Below are 16,916 nucleotides of genomic sequence, written 5' to 3'. Positions count from 1 at the left end.
GCCACTGCTCACCACTCAGAGAAAATCTAAAGATTTTCTTCTGCCTGAGCCAGGACAAGCCTATTGCTCTGGCACTTTTGATGGGTGTAGGGACCTCCTTTACTTTGAAAAGCAAATAAGGAACAAATAGCTAATAACAGCGCCCAACAGGGCCCAGAAACAGCGGCTCAGGAGGCTTTTTCAGACTGATTTGTTGGTGGTCCTGTATTCTTGTTCTGAAAACAATCCATCATCGGGAGCTCAAGGTGCAGGCGAGAAGTCTTGGGGATGACGGGGGAAGAAGGAGACCTGATGTGACCCCGTGGGCTGGAGCCGCCCCCTGCAGGGTGTGATCTCCGGCAGGGGACGAGCCTAGGGTCGCTCAGGAACACGGAGTACGCTCAGGGCTGGGGGCCACGGCGCGGCGCGCGGCTGCAGGGCACACCCCCGGCGGCCGCCGCCGCCAGTTTCCGCGCACGTGGCTGTGGGGCCGGCTGCACCCCCGCCTCTTGCCCGCGGCCGCGCTGCCCCCTCCTCGCCGGCTCCCGGAGCGGCCAGCGCGCGCGGCGGCGGGCGGGGCGGGCCGCGAGTAGGGCTCGCTGGCGGCTTTCCAGGTCGGCGCACTAATACGGGCGATGAGGCTTCGCGGCTCCAGTCTGACTGACGCCGGCTGGGGCCGCCGTCGCCGCCGCCGCTGCAGCCGCTGTCTCGGTCCCCGCCGCCGCCGCCGCCGCCGCCGCCGGGCCCTGCAGCCTGTGGGCACGCGCAGCCAGCCAGTGAGTGCGCGGTGCTCGAAGCGGGAGCCTAGGGGACCCACTGCAGGGGGCGGGGGACAGCCAGACCTGGGGTGGGGGGCGGGATGAGTGGCATCGTGGGGACAGGTAAGAGATAGCCTCCTCGGCGACGCGCTGTGTGTGTGTGTGTGTGTGTGTGTGTGTGTGTAGCTGAGTTTTTTCTTTCTTCTGCACAGGGCAAGTGTTTGAGGTCCTCTGCTGAGTGGTTGGGCTCTTGGTCCTCTTCATCCCTGTCTTGCTCGGGAGAGCCTGTCTGGCGTGGGGAGGGTGTGATGGGCGAGGGGTAAGAGGGGCACTGCTCCGAGGACTTGGCCGCGCCGATCGCGGACGCCCAGGAGACGCGCGCGTTTATTCGCGCCCGCTGCCACCCAGGCGTCTGGAGCACCTGGGACCTGTCAGAGGATGCCTGTCCCGCGGCGGGGGCGGCGGCCGGGCGGGGCCGTGGCCTAGGGCGTAAGCAGAGATGCGCCCTGGCCGTCCTCCGGTGGCCCGAGCTCTGCGCCTGGGCAGCACCCCGAGAACAGACGCTCTGGATCCCGGACTGGAGCTGAGTAACCGTTTGCTGTAGCTGGAGAGCTGGGACAGCGGATAAATGGGTGTGTGTGTGTGTGTGTGTGTGTGTGTGTGTGTGTGGAGTGTGTGTTAGATTAGGTTGTGGCTCTTTGGAGGAAATGTTTTAAACTTCCTGGAAACCCTTTGGCTCGCTGGCCTTCTATTTTATACTTTTTTTTTTTTTTTAAACTTTGCTTACCTTTGGGGCACGCGAAGTGACGGGAGAAAGTTAGGAATGTTGTTCAAGTGTCGCTGGGCTAACGCTGGGATCGCGTTGGGAGCCGGGATGTTTGTCTTTTCCTTCGCCTGCCATTCGGTGCCAGCTCTCCGCAGAGGGGAGGGGGGCGAGGTGGGGGACAGATACAGGAGACTGACTGACGCCAGCTTGGTGATCGGAAGGAGGAGCGCGGGGGAAACATTTTTATGGATGGTTAATCGCTGACAAGTCTTCTCTTCTTCCTCCTCCCACCCTTGACCGTGAAAATTCGAAATGATAGTTTGGAAATACTCTGTGGACTTATTTCTGGGCTGGAATTGGTACCTCCTGAGAAATAAGCTACAAATGATGTAGATCTAGTTTTGGAACAAAATGGTATGTAAGTTCTTTACCCAGTAATTCAGTGGGATACACACCCACAGACGCTTTGGGTTGCTTTCGATGGATCCAATTTACAAGTACATTTCAGTGGCTTGCTGGATTTCTCGGATGATCTTTTTGGAAATGTGGTTTAGCAAGGATAATGGAGGATAGTTGTAAAGTCGTCAAGACATTTAATAGGGCTACCTCCTAGGCAGTAACAGTGGAGTATTCGCAGCATCTTCTGGGTGAGTGAAATGTGAGTACTCCAGACTGCTTTCTGCCTCAGGATGGCTGTCAGGGTGAGGGAATGTCATTGGATGTTTACATTTAAAAACTAGTGATCTATATTTAAAAAGGAAAGTAAAAATAAAACCCAAACACTTTCCCCACTCCAAATAGACAAAGATGGAATAAATAAGTTTCCCTTTGCTTTGTAGGAAACCACCAACGTGATTTGGGACCTGTTTCAAGTTTGTGGTTATCCAAGGACACTGCAGATAAGAAACCCATGTGGTCATTTATAAATAAGGAACATTTTAAATATGATAAGATGACAGAAGTTTTAAATAATATATCAGAAAAACAACTTTTAGTGGCCAGAATCACCTTCCTTGATGGCAGGAGAACTGTCCAGGAGACAGCCTTTAGGCCTCCATGTATTCTGACACAACCAACTCCCATTTTTATGCTTGATATTGGCTATCTTTGTCAGAGCTGTTTTATGCTGGAACTCTGTGGTTTCAAGCTATGCTTAAGAGAATGCCAACATGTTCTTGATCTGTGCAGACTTGTTTTTATCCGTACCTTGTTTTTATCCATGTTTACTGAAAAATCAAAGATAAAATTTAGGTTAACCCACTAATTACTTTCAATTCTCACATCTTCGACATCAGCCTTTTAAAAGTCAACATAAGCTATTTGGACTTTTTTCCTTTTACAGTCTTTTCTTCTTACTTGTATATCCCCAAATTACAAGTAATCAAAAAATATCCATAGATCTCAACTACTGCATCTCTGATTGACAAGGACATGGTATGAGAAAGAAAAGTTTTGGATTGTTCTTAATGAAACATTACTAAGGGTATCTGTAATTAATAAATAAATGGTAAATTTGTTTATCCTTTTCAGTCATGTGGTCAGTTGGAGGAGAAAATTATCAAGAAATTCTTTCCTAAGAATAAAAATAGTCAATTTTAATTTTGCAAATAGTTTAATTCTGATTAAAGAGTGCAATAGGCTTTGCTTAGTTGGAGGGCTAATGTTTAGTAAGTGGTCACTATAGCATGAAGGCAACAGATCAGTTTATATCTGACATTTACTCAGTAAAAAATAAAGTAGTAGTTTCAGTGTGTTCCACTTTAATATGTCAGAAAATTCTCTAGAGGATATTCTCTGATTTAAGGGTAGGTAAAGGTTATGACAAATAACTGGTTTGGGTTTTATTTTGTATACTACATTAAATGTTAAAATTTTTTTGAAGCTTAGTGCAGACTTTCTGTTTATTGTTTTGAAAACAGTAGAGAAAAATTCAGAAACAGGGAAGTGTCCCAAATAAAACAATAACTATAGCCGTATGTTGAAAACACAAATCTCAAATTGTTGTAATTCTAGCCTGTTGGATTTATATTTCCTTGGTTACTGTTGCTAGTGAGTTGAAAAGTTATTGTAAAGCAAAAATAAATAAAATGACCAATAAATTCATAAGTACTTGTTATAATAATATTTTTTTTCAGTAAAATTTTGTGTTATACTATCAACTGAATATGTGAAGAGTAATGACATAGCAAAATATAAACAAATATTCTCTGGCAATAAACTAACTTTTTAAATCCTGTAAATTATCTGTTAAGAAACTTAAGGGATGCTTGCTTGCTTTTCCTAAAGCTCTTTATCCTAGTACTTCTCGCCCCAAAACCATGCTGATCACCACTGTCACACTCATCTGCCTCATTCACCGGACTCTTTAGGTGTTAGCCTCAGGTCGACCCCCAAACCATTTTTCTGGGCTCTTCTTCCCAGTCCTTCCATATTTTATACTGCAGTTAAAAGAGTTAATTATAGTTTTCCATGCATACCCTTTTCTTTTCTCTGTAACTTTATTCACACTAAGGCATAGCATAGCCCTCCCTTGCTTCCGACTTCCCACCAGATCCTCAGCAATTTCCTTGGTGTGTATGCAGCCTTCAGATGCTGCCTTCTGTAGGTGGCTCTTGTGCCAGGTGTGACCTCCTTCCAACTTCTGTGGCTCTTTTTCTTTTCCACTTTTGTTGTGTCTTGAATTATTTACTCATACACTAATTTATTTCTTCCTCTGGTATGATCCTTACAAGATCCATGCAGGGAGGGGGTTGTGTTTCAACTATTTTTTTTTTAATTCCCATAATGCTGACCACAGAGCCCTATAGAGTAGTCAGTCAATAAATAGTAATTAAATGGCAAATATTTTCACTGAACCCATGGTCCCTTCTGAAATAAAAAAATCTGTAAAAGTATTTCACCGGTAGACTAGGTCTGAAAGGTCCATCTTTTAAGAAGCCAGTGTTGACCTGGAGCTAAGGACCTGTCAAGAGACTGTGACAAAAAGCCTGGGATCTCCCTGCCCAGTTGGGCCTCCTCTGGAATATTGTGGCTGAGCATTACAGTCAGGAAAGGTTCTATGATACCCTTATTGCATTAGCAATTTTCCATATCAGATTCACTAAATACACAATGGAAGCCATTTAGAAAAAAGAAAAGGCAGATTTTAATGTGATAAGGCCACCACCATGAAACTCTAATGTGATTCCATAGAAAATTGCTAACCATATGCTGACTCCCCCTCCCACCAATAGCCACATAAAAATTGATACTGTTTTAGTGTATATGTTTCAAACTCCCCTCAGAGAAAGAAAGCAGAGGGTCCCTGAGATGAGCTTAAGCTTTGTTGGGGTAGAATGTATAAAGGGTCTTATCAGCTTTGTCAGAGAACTGGGTCTCCCTTCTCCCTTGCTTCTTACCGTACTAAATCCCATCTGAACATTCATCATGTTGTGTTCATTGATTCGGTATTTATAGTGTTAATACACAATAATGTAAAAAAATAGAATCTGTGTATAAGTATCATGCCTGGTTAACATATGTGATTGTACAGTTTTTTTAATTAGTGGCTCAAGACAATACAATGATCTTGACATATCATACATTTGATTCAAATAGGGTATGAATTCTCATTTTTCCACGTGTACAGATTGCAGGATCACAGCTCTAATCAACTTGAAATCAATTTTCCAAGAATCAAGGAGAATACATTCTACAATTTAAATTCTATTTGACTTAAAATACAGAATTGTTAAGAAATAGATTACGAATGTGTCAGTGCAGGGCGGTAGGTCTTCAGAAGGCATAAGCACTGGAAAGGTTATGGTTCTTTGGCCTTATTTCACAGTCTATGTTTAATTTAAAGAAAAAAAAGTTGAACCCATAAAATAAATATAAAGGAGACCTACATGGTTCTGATTTTTCCTGTAATGACAATTTCAATTTCTTTTTAAAAATAACAAATATCAAATTCTGTTCTCTTTTTTTTCTTTTTCTTCCCCTTTCTCCCCGACTTTCTCTCACTCTCCCTGTGGACCCTGGTGTTCTCATTAGCTGACATCACTGATAGAATTATCTTTACATGAACTTCCCACTGGGGAAATTTAATATTTAATATCTGACCACTTCCTTTTTCTTCTTTCTGAAGTTTAAGTTTGAGGGGACTATAAATAGAAAATGTGCATCCCTCCATCATGGAATGGTTTAGGGCAGTGGTAGTGAAAAGCAGTCTTTGGTTTACAAACGTAAGGATTGCCAGAAATAACCATTTACTCCAGCACTCCAGTTCCCTGTTTTCTACCACTGGACAGAGGAATCTGGAATGTACACATATGCTGTGGGGTCACTCAGCTACATTGGTGACATCTAGGATTCTGAGTTGAGAAGGCTTGGAAGCAGGAAAGTGCAAACACTGTCTGGGAATAGAACTTGAACGCACTGATCCCAGGAGCCCATCACTAGATAATGCAGACCTTTCCCCTTCTAAACCCTATTTTAATCCATCAAATATCTTCTTCCATGCAGCCTAATATTTCTCATTTTAAACCTGTCAAATTGTTCAGAAGCCGGTCTTTGCTTAGTGTGTCCATGCATATCTTTGGACTTGTTTTGATGAAATGCAGGAAATGTTAAATGGTTAATGTAGTCCTTGAAGGATTGTGTCCTAAGTCCTTGTGGGCTGTAGAAGATGTGGAACAGACTTGAAGATCTGTTTTTGTTTTTGTTTTTTTTTAGCTGTTGATGGACCTTTATTTTATTTATTTACTTATATATGGTGCTGAGAATTGAACCCAGTGCCTCACACATGCTAGGAAAAGCACTCTACCACTGAGCCCCAGCCCCAGCCCTTACAGATCTGTTTTTTAAGGAGAGTTGGATACAAGTGTGAGCAGTTGTGTTGTCAACTTTTGTATCTAAACTTACTTGGCAGTGATCACGTTTCAGAAAATAGTGAGAACTCGGAAAAGGATTAGAAGATTCTATCTGTCTTCATCCATGTGGTAGCATATTTGATTTCTCCTATTACTTATGTACTTCGTTATAAATCCATGAATTTATCTTGCCTTTGTGTTTGCTGAGAATCGCATAGGAGAGAGTTGGTGTTTGACTGGATAGGGAGGGAGGAAGAGTAAGTAATTTTATAACTTTGGCATTAGTGCAGTTGTGAAGGTGTGAGTTACTCAGGAGTAAGGGGAGAGTGCTGTAGAAAGCAGGTGGACAGATGCCAAGGGTAAGCATCACAATTGGCCTGGGGTTAGCAGTATTCAGGGCTGCCTGCTTTAGGAAGGAAGAAGGTCTTAGTGGGCTGGCCAGGGAAGTCCATCAGCACTCACAACATTGTGTCTGTGGGAAAATGAATTCTGATTTCTAAGTGATAACCTAGAAATAGAGTACAGCTTCTTCATGAAGTGAAACCACCACTGATCAACAGTAGGAGTGATTCTTGTTAATGATATGAGTGACCACTAAAGCCAAAAATAGTGCTCAGGAATGTGGAAAGTAAGAAAATGTTTTAGGTTAAAAAGGTCTAAGGTCTCATGAGGTTTTCTTTCTCTTGATGCATTTTTATCATTCTTGCCTTGTTTTCTAGTGGTGATAGAATTTCATTTTCAGGAACAGGAGTTGTTTTTGCTGAATGCAAAAATTTTGTATACAGAAATGCTTCCTTACAGCTCATTGACTAATTATGTGTTTGTGCAAAGCCATCATTAGGTGTTGGCTGTGTTTGCAAACAATGAGAAGTTAGTGCCTAGATATTATTTTAAAGGAGTGGAATGTATACATTATACTGTTCTATGCTTTCTGTTGTCATTTCGCCTAAATTCATTGCAAGATATTCTAAGTACATATTTTTTGTGTGTGTGTTTTTTTCCCCCAGAATGTTGTGTGGATTTCATTTCGGGGGTTTAAAATATCAGGATGTTGTAGATGTAGAAATTGCTTTAGAATGTGGTCCTTGGAGGCTGGGGATACAGCTGGTAGAGTGCTTGCCTTGCATGCACAAGGCCCTGGGTTCAATCCCCAGCACACCACACACACACACACACACACACACACACACACACACACATGGGCCTTGTACATTTATGGAGCTTTATAGGCTATTCATGCAATCTTTATTTACTCTGTGCCTGTTGTATTTTAATTGTATACAAGGTTCCAAACCAGGTCTTGGGGGACTACATCCACAAAATGAAGTCACAAAACAAAAATAAAATCCTCGTCTCCAGGGTTTTATCACCTAGTTGCAGAGTATGAGGGAGGTCAGGAAAGCAGACATCAGAATGCTTCCCCAGGCTCCCAATACCTTTATCATATCTGGATGTATTTCTCCTTGTTTTTCTGGTTAGAATTCCATTTTTACGGTGTGTGAATTTTAAGTCACTTTTGACAAGGATAAGAAAGATGATCTCATTTGAGGTTTGAGAATATAAACAGAGGCAAAATAAAAGGCATAAGAGGGACAGAGGTTCTTGATATAGAGTTTTGTGAGAGTGTCAGGACACTGAGGGTATGACCAGGCTATGGGCCTTGTCTGTCAGGAAGTAAATCCTCTCTTTCTCCTCCTGCCCTGCTATGGGCATAGCATGAGTTTGAACCCCTTCTAGGAAACCTCCCCCAACCCTTTCAGCTGGCTGGGGACTCTTCTAATCACAGTTAAAATAGTGCACTTTTACCTATGTGCCAATCACATGTTTCGATTTCTGGTTTCTCCTGTGCACTGTAATGTCATGGAGGAAAGGGACTCTATCTGACCTTGAACTACTCAGCCCCAGCATATTAGCACTCTCATATTAGCATCCTTGACACCTTCCTTTCTCTTTCCTGAATAGTTTGGGGTTTTTTTGTAAGTAAGGTGGAAGGGGAGATTCAATTTGGATTTTAATCTTCAGACAAAGAATAATTATTAAACTTTAACCTGTCGCCAAGAGAACCTTTGAAGGGCATGACTAGGAGAATGACATGATCAAAGGGCCATCTGGGGGGGAGGGAAGACAAACTGCAGTGGTGTGCATACTTCATTTTAATGGCCACATTAACACCTAGCAAAGCAGGTGTGCTGGAACTTGACACTCCATTGCTACTGCTGCGTGGATGTCTGTCACAGTTATAAATCTGAGCTCCCAAAACAGCAATCTGAAACAGCTTATTACTGAAGTCTTCTCTGTTGGCTTGTAAACCCACCCCTCAGGCAGCCTTTGGCCAGGAAACTGCCCTCAATATACACATCAATAAAACTTTTAAAATTGCCCACACACCATTCTTTTAAAACATTTAGGATGTTATTTGTAGACACTTAACACTTTGCAGGTATTCGTGCTCCAGTGGTGTTTTATATAAGATCACTTTAATTTCAAAGAAATTCATTGTATTTTTACACAATTTATAAATTGTGTATTTTTTACACAACTCACACACACAATTTTTTACACAATTAATTGTATTTTACCACAAAACTGAGACAGCTCAGAGGCCCCTTCTTGACCCAACTTCTTGTGATCATGCCAGACAGATTTCAGACCTCACTCAAAGTAATAGGCATGAGTTTATTGGAAAGAATAGGAAAACGGAAAAGGGAGTAATTCTCAAGGGAGAGAGTGGGTCCTCTGAGAGAAAAGAAGGCTGGCATGCCTCTCCTGCCTTCCAGATTTATTGAGGGTCCTAGGGAAGTTTCCAGAGATTTATCCAGGTCCACCTCTTGACTTTAGACTGACAGCACAGGAACTGCACCAACTGCCTCTGAGAGAGGATGGGGTGGTGCTCACATAGCTGGAATTTAAGGAAACCGAGTCGCTGTGTTTTTGCCTCAATTTACTGCCCCCTGAATCAGTAGCTACCCTTTAAGTGGCCCTCTGCAAGCTTTCTTTGTGAGGGTTTTGATGTTTTAATTGCCAAGGTGATGGAGGTTGTGATAGTTTAGGTGATCAGGGAGGGGTCAGGCTTCCTGGTCAGGTGTGACATGATCTTGACACAATAGGTTTTCTTAAGGGGATGTAGTTTAGGCAGGGGGAGGTTTTGACATAACAAGTCCCATCTTTTAGGTGTTTGCCTGTCAGATAAGGCTCCCTGTGGTTTTCACTTGCCCTTCCTTGTTCTTATCCTGCTCACCCATTCCGTGATTCACTAGCTACCTAACAGTATCACATTAACAAAGCAGTGCAGAGTTAGACTGATCACATGCAGCATAATGGTATCGCGTTAACAAAGCAGTGCAGAAGTTAGACTGATCACTTACAGCTTAATGTTATCAATAAAACTGGATTTTACCTTCATTCACTCAACATTTAATTACTGGCCTTCTGCATGCTAGACCTGGTGGTATGGGTCATGATATGGCATGGCCTGTGGACTTTAAAAGATGCTCAGCATCTTTTGGGGAAAGCACATAACATATAAGGAGTCAAGTGTGACAAGTGCAATTAAAAAGGCATATGCTTGATGCTAAGGAAGCCAGGGCAGAGGACAGCCATGGCCACCACTGCCTGGGAGGCACACGGAAGGTTTCCAGGAAGCTGGCTTCTAGCTTTGTCCTGAAGGAGGAGCAGCATATAGCTGCACAGAAGCCCTGGGTTCAGGAGGAGCAGGTGATTATCTAGGGAGCGAGGGGAGATGAGGCAGAATGTGGGCTGGAGAGGCTACACTTTTGAAGAGCTTTGCTTGAAGTTGATATTAGGGTCATAGGTACACACCCTCACCCCATCGTGCTTGTTTTATAAATGTGACATGTATAGATACACACTTGTAGAGGTTTGGGGAAAACATTTTAAAGCACACATATTGACACTTGTAATCTCAATTTACAGGAATAGTGCTGCAGGTCATACATAGCAAGGTGTCTTGCAGGAGTGTGGTGGGATCCTCTTTGGGCTTGGAATGAAATCCTGTGAGGGGCCCTAACAGGTGGATGCTCTTGGGGAGATGGCTGATGAGGGCAGGTGCAGTTACCTGGGGTGGAACAGGTTCACTAGGGAAGTCTGAGGTGGGACATGTCTAGCAAAATGTGGCAGGGCCCATCATCAGGATTTGGTGATCTACTGAATATGGGATTGAGGAAAAGAAATCAGGATAATTTGCACATGAGTGGCCTTGTCTAGGGTGACTTCATGTTTCTGGCTTGACCAAGTGGTTGGAGAGTGGTCAGGCTTCTGGCTTTGAAGTCACTTTGCTGTTGCACCACTTGCTGGGAGCTTCGCTCTTCTGGTTTGGATCTGGAATGTCAGATGAAGGCTCCTGGGTTGAAATCTTGGTCCCCAATACAGCAGTGTTCAGAGGTAGAGCCTGTGGGAAGGTGATTGGGTCACCAGTTCTCTGAAACCCCCAGTGGATTAACCCATTGATAGATTCATAATTTGATGGCATTGTTGGCAGATAGTGGAAACTGTAGGAGGTGGGGCCAGGTTGGAGGAAGTAGGTCGCTGGGGTGTGCTCAGAAAGGGTATTCCCCCCACCTCATCTCCCCATCCTACCTTCCCAGCTGCCATCAGCTGACCAGCTTTCCTTTCCCTCACCCTCTCCACCATGATGCTCATCACAGGCCTAAAAGAAATGGAAGCAGCTGACCATAGACTGAAATCTCCAAAACTGTCAGCTAAAATAAACCTTTCCTTCTTTAAGTTGCTTTTCTCGGGTACTTTGCTACTGCAACAGAAATCTGATTAACTCAATCCCCCTCTCCCAGTTTGATGCTCAAATTTTCAGTAAGTTTGGAAATTATATAAATACACTTATTTAAACCAAGTCTAAAATAATTGCCTAGCAATACGAGTGTTTATCTTTTTTTTCCTTTTCATCTCTGATCTATTTTTGAGATTGTTTTTCATTTAGGGGGCATGTTTTTACTCTTACAATGAGGCATGCAGGAGGAATAAACTGAAGTATAACTATCTGTTAGTAATGAAAAATAATATTGCAATAGTTTACAGTTTTAAACTGCTTTGTCACACATTCCTCTCAGCATCTCTGTATGAAAGGTCCAGATTATTGTTTCCATTGTACAGAGGGGGAAACCACATCAAAGTAATTAATTACTTGAAGATCACAGTTAGTAAGGGAGCTAGCATGCAGACTCAGTCTTCTTTCTCTAAATCTTGTATTTTATGTATTACCTCATGTTGCCTCTTGTTCATGGAAGCACTAAATCATGGGCCCTTCCAAACTCAATAAGTATTTCCAAACATATACCAGAAAGAATATAGGTTGGAATGCTGGCAAATTAAGCTTAATAGTTTGGGTCACTTTTAAGGAAGAATTAGAATGCTGTATTTTTTTCAGGCAATATTTTTAGTATTGGGCACATATTTAAACATTGTAATGATAAGCAATTCACTACCATTACGTGGGCGTTCTCTTCTGAGTTGCTTACCATTACAATGTTCAATTATGTGCTCAATACTAAAAATATTGCCTGAAAAAAATACAGCATTCTAATTCTTCCTTAAAAGTGACCCAAACTATTAAGCATGTCCTTTAGATTTCTTCCTTGCTGGCTTCATGCCCTTTCTATTTTGCCTTTCCTGTATATTGGCATTAATAAAATAGCAAACAGGAATGGAAGAGTTATTTTGTCTTCAAAAGAAGTGGTTGCAAGCCACAACATTATCTAGCCTCTTTTTTTTGTCCTTTAAAAAATTTTTTATATGTTCTTTTTAGTTATATATGACAGTAGAGTATACTTTGACATTATACACACATGGAGTCTAACTTCCCAGTCTTGTGGTTGTACATGATGTGGAGTTACACTGGTCCAGTGTTCGTATATGAACATAGGAAAATTATATTTGATTCATTCTACTGTCTTTCTTATTCCCATCCTCATTGCCTTCCCTTTATTCCCCTTTGTCTCTTTAATTAAAAAATAATAATTTTAAGGCTGAGAATGTAGCTCAGTGGTTGAGTGTTTGACTAATATGAGCAGTGCTCTGACTTTGATCCCCAGCACCACACACACAAAATAATAATTATCATCATAATAATAATAAAATAAAAATAATTTAAAATTTCCATTGAAACTTAAAGATCTCAGGGCTGGGGCTATAGCTCTGTGACATGGTGCTTGCCTAGCACATCTGAGGAGCTGGGTTTGATCTTTAGCACCACATAAAAATAAGCAAATAAAATAAGAGAGCCTGAAAAATGATTTAAAAAAAGAATCATTAAAAAAATGAAATGATGTCTAATACACTTCAGTGATCTGGCTGAAAAATCAAACTATATGAGTGGCCAAGAGAACTGTACCTCAGGGATTAAATGACTCATTCCTAAATGACTTATTAAGTGTAAGTTCCAAAGACACCAGTCTACCTTAATACTTCACAGAACAAGCACAAGGATGCCTGGTGTAACCAAGTCATCTTTTGGGCCAATAAATCACTTTTAGTTAGGGCCTTCAGTTTTATGTGAAATGCAGTATTAATATAAGAAATCAAGTTGTTGTTGTAGTTTTTCTAATTTCAAAGTGAAACTATGTATGTATTATTGGCTTTTCCCCCCACCCAATTAAATTTACTTACTTATTTACTTTCATTTTGTTTTTCTTATTTTTGTCACCTATTTTGTGGTCTTTTATTAGATGAGACTCAAACAAGCATTATGTCACTTCTTCTGAATTACATGTACCGACATCCAGGAGTGATGATAAAAATATTTTTAAAATGAGCTCCAGGATACTTGCTAGGTCGGCGGTTAGGTTGGCTGTGCCATGAGGCCTGGGACGCCTCGGCTGGTAACCGTGGGCGAGTTCCTCTCTAGCTCCAGTCTTAGCGCAGTGCTCGGACTGTAGCTGTGTCTGTGTGTTATGATGCCGTCTCGTACTAATCTGGCTACTGGAATCCCCAGTAGTAAAGTAAAATACTCAAGGCTTTCCAGCACAGATGATGGCTACATTGACCTTCAGTTTAAGAAAAGCCCTCCTAAGATCCCTTATAAGGCCATTGCACTTGCCACTGTGCTGTTTTTGATTGGCGCCTTTCTCATTATCATAGGCTCCCTCCTGCTGTCAGGCTACATTAGCAAAGGGGGGGCAGACCGGGCCGTTCCTGTCCTGATTATTGGCATTCTGGTGTTCCTGCCAGGATTTTACCATCTGCGCATCGCCTACTATGCGTCTAAAGGCTACCGGGGTTACTCCTATGATGACATTCCAGACTTTGATGACTAACACTCACTTCAGCCCTGAGACAAGTCACAGTGGAACTAAACTCAGCTTTAAGATATTGAACAGAAACTATGGCTAAGGGCTGAGGAGTTATGCAGTTTGCAGATGTTTGACAAAACAATGGCCAGAGTTTATGGTTCCATCCCAAAAATGTTCATTGAGCTTAATTAGCTAATTAGGAAACGCTGTGTTTTTCATCTGGCCGTGGCAAAACTCAACAAGTTTTTCCACATGAATTTGTATCATGGAAGAATAGCAATGCTAATTGGGAAAACAGGAGATTATCCTGTAGTGGAAAGTGTTACCATTCCCACCCTCTTTATATTGAGCATTTCTTTTAAGTAGTCTTCTTTGTCAATTTGTTATTGTAGCAAATGGAAGAGTGTGGTATGTCTAATTTCTTAGTTATAAGTAATTTATTTTTAAAATATCAAAAGATCTTATCCCCTACACTTAACTCTACTTTCACATTCTGGTGGAAGACCTCCCTAAAACCACATGTTAATGTGGATCCATCTGTAATATTTTTTACTTTGTTTCTTAGTGACAGGAACCAGGAATTTTTTGAGCCACAGAGTAAGTTTTCAAAGTATAAGCACTGTCTTGACCAGCTCTGATCTTGTTTCGCAATAGGATGGCCTGCATATAATTTGAGTCATTCTATCCTTTGTAGATCAAGATGTTCTATATATCATGCCTTTAAAGACTGAACTTTTGGCTGTTCCCTAATGAAAAAAATGAAGATAAGTGGTTATTATTTAGAGTGTATAACTCTTTTGGTAGCACCTGGTACTATACTGTCATTCTGCTGAAGATCTCAAGACTTGGCTTGGATCCCTGGAGGACCACATCCTTAGGTTGATTCTATTTCTTTGCTTGAAAAAGTGACTTATGTTCAAAAGAAATTAAAATGTCAGAATCCAAAAAAAAAAAAAAAAAAAAAAAAAAATGAGCTCCAAATATTCTTGTGTTAAATAGTGTACTTAAATCTGGTTAATCCAATGATAGTCCTCATGCAGTATGTTCCATTATATTCCTATTCCAGGAGGGATCATAAAGCCAATTTTATAAATGAATGAGCTTCAAATTATTTGAAGTCATGGAGATCCTGGTGTCTTAGTAAGTTTAAACACAAATTTTAATATCAAATGTGTTAGTACACAAAAATAAATTTATATTTTTGCTTTCTTTCAGATTGCTCATAGTTGTTGAACCTAGGAATATCTGTTGAATTTAATTTTGTTTTGACTGGAGAAGGTTAATAATTTGCTTTATAAGATTAGCTGATTCTGAGAAAAGAAAGTGGAATAATATTGATTAATGGTCTATAAATTTATTGTTGTTTGGCTCTGAGATAGAAAATAGATAATCTTATTTGAAAAACAATCTCTGCAGAGATCATTCCATACTTTCCCTGTTTTCTCAGTGTTGAAGCAAATGCTATTTTAAAAATAGCACTTCCCTCTTTCCCCAAACCACTGCCATCGTCGAAAATTGATATGTTTACATGAATTGGCATTTAGTACAGGTAAAGACCCGAAAGGCAGACAGAGCATAGGGACCTCACAGAGTGTGCTGTCCTTCAGAGAGTGCAGGCTTTTGGAAGGAGGGTCACCTGTATAATTGGGCCTGTGGGATATGAAGATCTTCCAGCATTTACTTTACAGGGTTTCTGATTACCATGCACCAGTGGCACATTATTTTCCTTTGGAAAATTCAAGTTTATCAAAAAACTCCTCTAATTGGCAAAAGGAGATTTCATTTGTAAAGTCCTTGAAGAGGTGATGAAGCACATTATTACAACATTTGGAATGGAATCTGTCTTTATTGTGATAAAATATACATTAAAGTTACAATTTTAAACATTTTTAAGTGTACAACTAACTCTGTGGCATTAGCGTCTCTTGCTTCCTCCCAGTGGCACCTCCCTCCCCAAGTTGTGACACCCAACTCTGTATTCAGACATTGCCAAATGTCCTCTAGGATGCAAAATCACACCCCTCTTCCTTAACTGAGAGCTGAGATCCAGTGTGTTAAAACCCTGAGCTGAGTTCTCATAGCAGAATGGTGAAGAAAGAATGAGAACAAGAGAAATCCCAAGTAGAGAGAAGAAAGGAAATTACCAGTAATTAACACATACAAGCATCTATTCTATTCTAGGCACCGGACCTCAGTGTCATAGTCATGACATGGGTAGTTGAATACCCATTTTATGTGAGGAGGTACAGATATGAATGACAGTCGCTTGGCTAGCATGTGTTAGGTCCTGGGTTCAATCCCCAGCACCACCACCAAAAAAAAAAAAAGTGAAACTGGAAATGTATATGAGGCACTGCTGAGAAGAATTCCATCTGGGGAAGTCACAGAGACCTGTGATCTGAGCTGGGTTTGAAAGATGAATAGATGTGTTACCCCTTGAACTGGGTTTTGCAGTGAAACCAGTGAGGCAATGAATCACCCATGCGTATTGGTTATTAAGTTGAAGATCCAGCTTGAGAACAAGATCTCTTAGGCTGTCATGTCTGTCCCAGGAATAAAAGGCCTGGAACATAATTAAGGCTGAGATGATTGCCTGGAGCAATTGTGCATTTCTTTGAGGCTTGAGTAGAGTGGTTAACACCTGGAAATCCCAGAGCTTTGCAATTTTAGTGATGGTTTATATACTTCATGTACTGTTTTATATCTTCATTGGTGAAAGAGTATCAGGAGGTAGGTAGCTTCCTTCCTTCATATGTCAGACTCCCTGCCAAGTTTTGACAACCCATTGTTGATTTTGAAAAAGTTAAATAGTAAGAGGCACAATTGCATCATTTGGTTAACAGTCCTTTATTATCAATTCCTTTATTAATCAACAGTCGCTATACTGTAATGGAACCTAGAAACAGATGGGACCATGTGGGCTTAATTTGTAGAGTGGCAATATATTGCTTCCTGTCATAGCAGCAGTATTTGCTGTTATGTTAGATAAATACAATTATTCAGTGGCAGTTTACATAATATATATTAACAGTAATGGTGCTTTCCAGACTTCCATAGTTATTTACATTTTAAATATTTTAACATTAAGAAACAAAATAATATGCATTAGAGAAAATTGCTGCTGAATTTCTTAAACTGCATGAAATGTTCCCTGGAGCTCTGCTTTTTCTTCACTGGCTTCAGTCCCATTAGCAACAACAGTGTTCAGACTTGCTGATGTCACTGTGCAGTTATTTAATTTGACTAAACATGATTAAAGTGTTTATTTAAGATTTTGTTCAGAATTTTTTACAAAGGTCAC

General features: G+C 41.1%; 2 protein-coding genes across 2 annotated transcripts in view; both read left to right on the top strand.

The window, feature by feature from the left end:
* The first annotated feature begins 838 nt into the window (after positions 1-838).
* The window catches only part of Smad9 (SMAD family member 9), a 66,449-nt gene continuing 50,371 nt past the window's right edge, over positions 839-16,916 (top strand). The window contains exon 1 of the mRNA XM_026395133.2: positions 839-860. The gene's annotated coding sequence lies outside the window, so the exon portion shown is untranslated. The remainder of the gene's footprint in view (positions 861-16,916) is intronic.
* On the top strand, positions 13,151-14,416 carry LOC144250006 (transmembrane protein 230). The gene has a single exon (XM_077792367.1). The coding sequence runs from the start codon at positions 13,277-13,279 to the stop codon at positions 13,637-13,639; it is 363 nt and encodes a 120-aa protein (XP_077648493.1). The 5' UTR covers positions 13,151-13,276; the 3' UTR covers positions 13,640-14,416.

The sequence above is a fragment of the Urocitellus parryii genome, chromosome 2, assembly GCF_045843805.1.
Source record: "Urocitellus parryii isolate mUroPar1 chromosome 2, mUroPar1.hap1, whole genome shotgun sequence".
NCBI classification, from domain to species: domain Eukaryota; kingdom Metazoa; phylum Chordata; class Mammalia; order Rodentia; family Sciuridae; genus Urocitellus; species Urocitellus parryii.
The sequence above is the reverse complement of the archived record's forward strand: the minus strand, read 5'-3'. Positions and strand labels throughout refer to the sequence as shown.

What these genes read in the sequence shown, in the direction of transcription:
- LOC144250006 (XM_077792367.1), top strand. Translation starts at nt 13,277, where the DNA reads ATGATGCCGTCTCGTACTAATCTGGCTACTGGAATCCCCAGTAGTAAA.